Source organism: Octopus bimaculoides, chromosome 21 (assembly GCF_001194135.2).
Source record: "Octopus bimaculoides isolate UCB-OBI-ISO-001 chromosome 21, ASM119413v2, whole genome shotgun sequence".
Lineage (NCBI taxonomy): Eukaryota > Metazoa > Mollusca > Cephalopoda > Octopoda > Octopodidae > Octopus > Octopus bimaculoides.
In genome coordinates, this window is record NC_069001.1 from 13,226,197 (window position 1) to 13,228,170 (window position 1,974).

General features: G+C 34.8%; 1 protein-coding gene across 1 annotated transcript in view; it reads right to left on the reverse strand.

The window, feature by feature from the left end:
• LOC128250430 (annexin A11-like) overlaps nucleotides 1-1,563 on the reverse strand; it is a 33,161-nt gene extending 31,598 nt beyond the window's left edge. Inside the window, exon 1 of the mRNA XM_052975390.1 lies at nucleotides 1,545-1,563. Within this exon, the coding sequence (XP_052831350.1) occupies nucleotide 1,545 (1 nt within the window). The 5' untranslated portion in view covers nucleotides 1,546-1,563. The remainder of the gene's footprint in view (nucleotides 1-1,544) is intronic.
• Between the last annotated feature and the right edge of the window lie 411 nt (nucleotides 1,564-1,974).

The window sequence follows — 1,974 nt, forward strand, 5'->3', positions numbered from 1 at the left end:
TTTCTTTTCAGTCAACTGGGTCGTGGCTGCTCCTGCTTTTAATATAACGATGTTGTTATTATTATGATTGTTATAGTTGTTGGTGTTAATTGCTGACTGCTGGCGCAACAGTCGGCTGAAAGAGAGAGAGAGAGAGAAAGTGGGAGGGGCTGATGGCGGTAGCTGAAATGGGAATGAATCTTAGCTTAGAATGACGACTGTTGGAAGTTGGTGTAAGCTTTAGCTTTAGCTTGCCGAAGAAATATATATATATATATATATATATATTGAGAGAGAAAGAGAGGAAAGAAACAGCAGTGAAAGAGTAGAATGACAGAAGAGATAGAGGCAGCCGTAGTTGATTATATATATATTAGACAACTAACTTATTTCACGTAACTTACTTAACTAAATTAACTGACGGCAGAAATTGGAGAAGGCTGAGGCTAGAAGTAGAATTAACAACAGTAAAGAACACCGTTAGAAAACTATTTTCATAAATAATAAACTTATTGTATGGGGATACTTAGGTGCCCTATAACTAATCGGAAAAGGGTTTTTAAAAAGCGGGGGTGTAGAATGAGAAGAATGCTAGCTGGAAGAATGGAATTAAAAAAAAAATAGTAACTTGCTTAACTAAATTAACTGACGGCAGAAATAGAAGGCTGAGGTTAGAAGTAGAATTAACAGCAGTAAAGAACACAGTTAGAAAACTTATTTTCATAAATAATAAACTTATTGCATGGGATACTTAGGTGCACTGTAACTAATCGGAAAAGGGTTTTAAAAACGCGGGGGTGTAGAATAAGAATAATGATAGCTGGAAGAATAGAATTTTTAAAAAATGGTGTCCTGACAGCTAACAACTATGCTTCAATAATTCTGACTTTGCCTTTCATCCTTTCGAGGTCGATAAATTAAGTACCAGTTACGTACTGAGGTCGATCTAATCGACTGGCCCCTTCCCCAAAAATGTCGGGCCTTGTGCCTAGAGAAGAAAAGAATTCTGGGAATAAAAAGAGGAGTAAAGCAACTGTAGTACATCGTTAAAAATTTATTTAAAAATAAAAAAAAATGAGCTTATTGTGTAAGGTTCTCATGTGCTTTTAAACTTGTCGGAAAAGGGTAAAAAGCGGGTATAGGAAGGCCTGCATGCGGTTATATCAGGAGCCATGCAGGTGAATCTCGGGAAGCATGGAATTTCTGAAGAAATACAGTGTTCTGACTGTTAACAACCCATGCGGATAATTTATTCCATGCTTCGACAATTCTGAAAGTGGAAATAGAAGTAAAATATTTGTAAGATAACACTGTTACATAATAATTCACCGTGTAAATAGAAATAAAATTTTAGCAGAGCATTAAAAAAACTATCGGCTGTAGAAATAACATTAAAGTAGTAGTAGTAGTAGTACATCGTTATAATAAAAGTATTTACTGTGGAAATAGCAGTAACACATATATGTACGGTTGGATTGCCTATATATGATAATATATCAAGTTTAAAAACTTCGATTAGTTGCGGTTATTTTTATGATTAGAAAACTCTTCCAAGAGGTGCTTACTTTCGAAAAGAATATAAACTCCAGTACTTAAAACTCCATGTGTATTGACTAAATATCTTCACAGATCTCTGTTGTTTTGCATTATTACACACACACAAAACCAGAATTAATTATTACACACACGCACACACACACAGAGAAAATATAAATATATATTTCAAATTCACAGAAAGCAAAATACGAAGAGAGAGAGAGAGAGAGAGGTGAAGGTACAACATATTCTTTCCTTCTTTTACTTGTTTCAGTGAGTTATTTGACCGCGGCCGTGCTGGAGCACCGCCTTTAGTCGAAAAAAATCGACCCCAGGACTTATTCGTTTGTAAGCCTTGAACTTATTCTGTCAGATTCTTTTGCCGAACCGCTAAAGTTACGGGAACGTAAACACACAAACACAAATATATATATACATATATATATATATATATATATA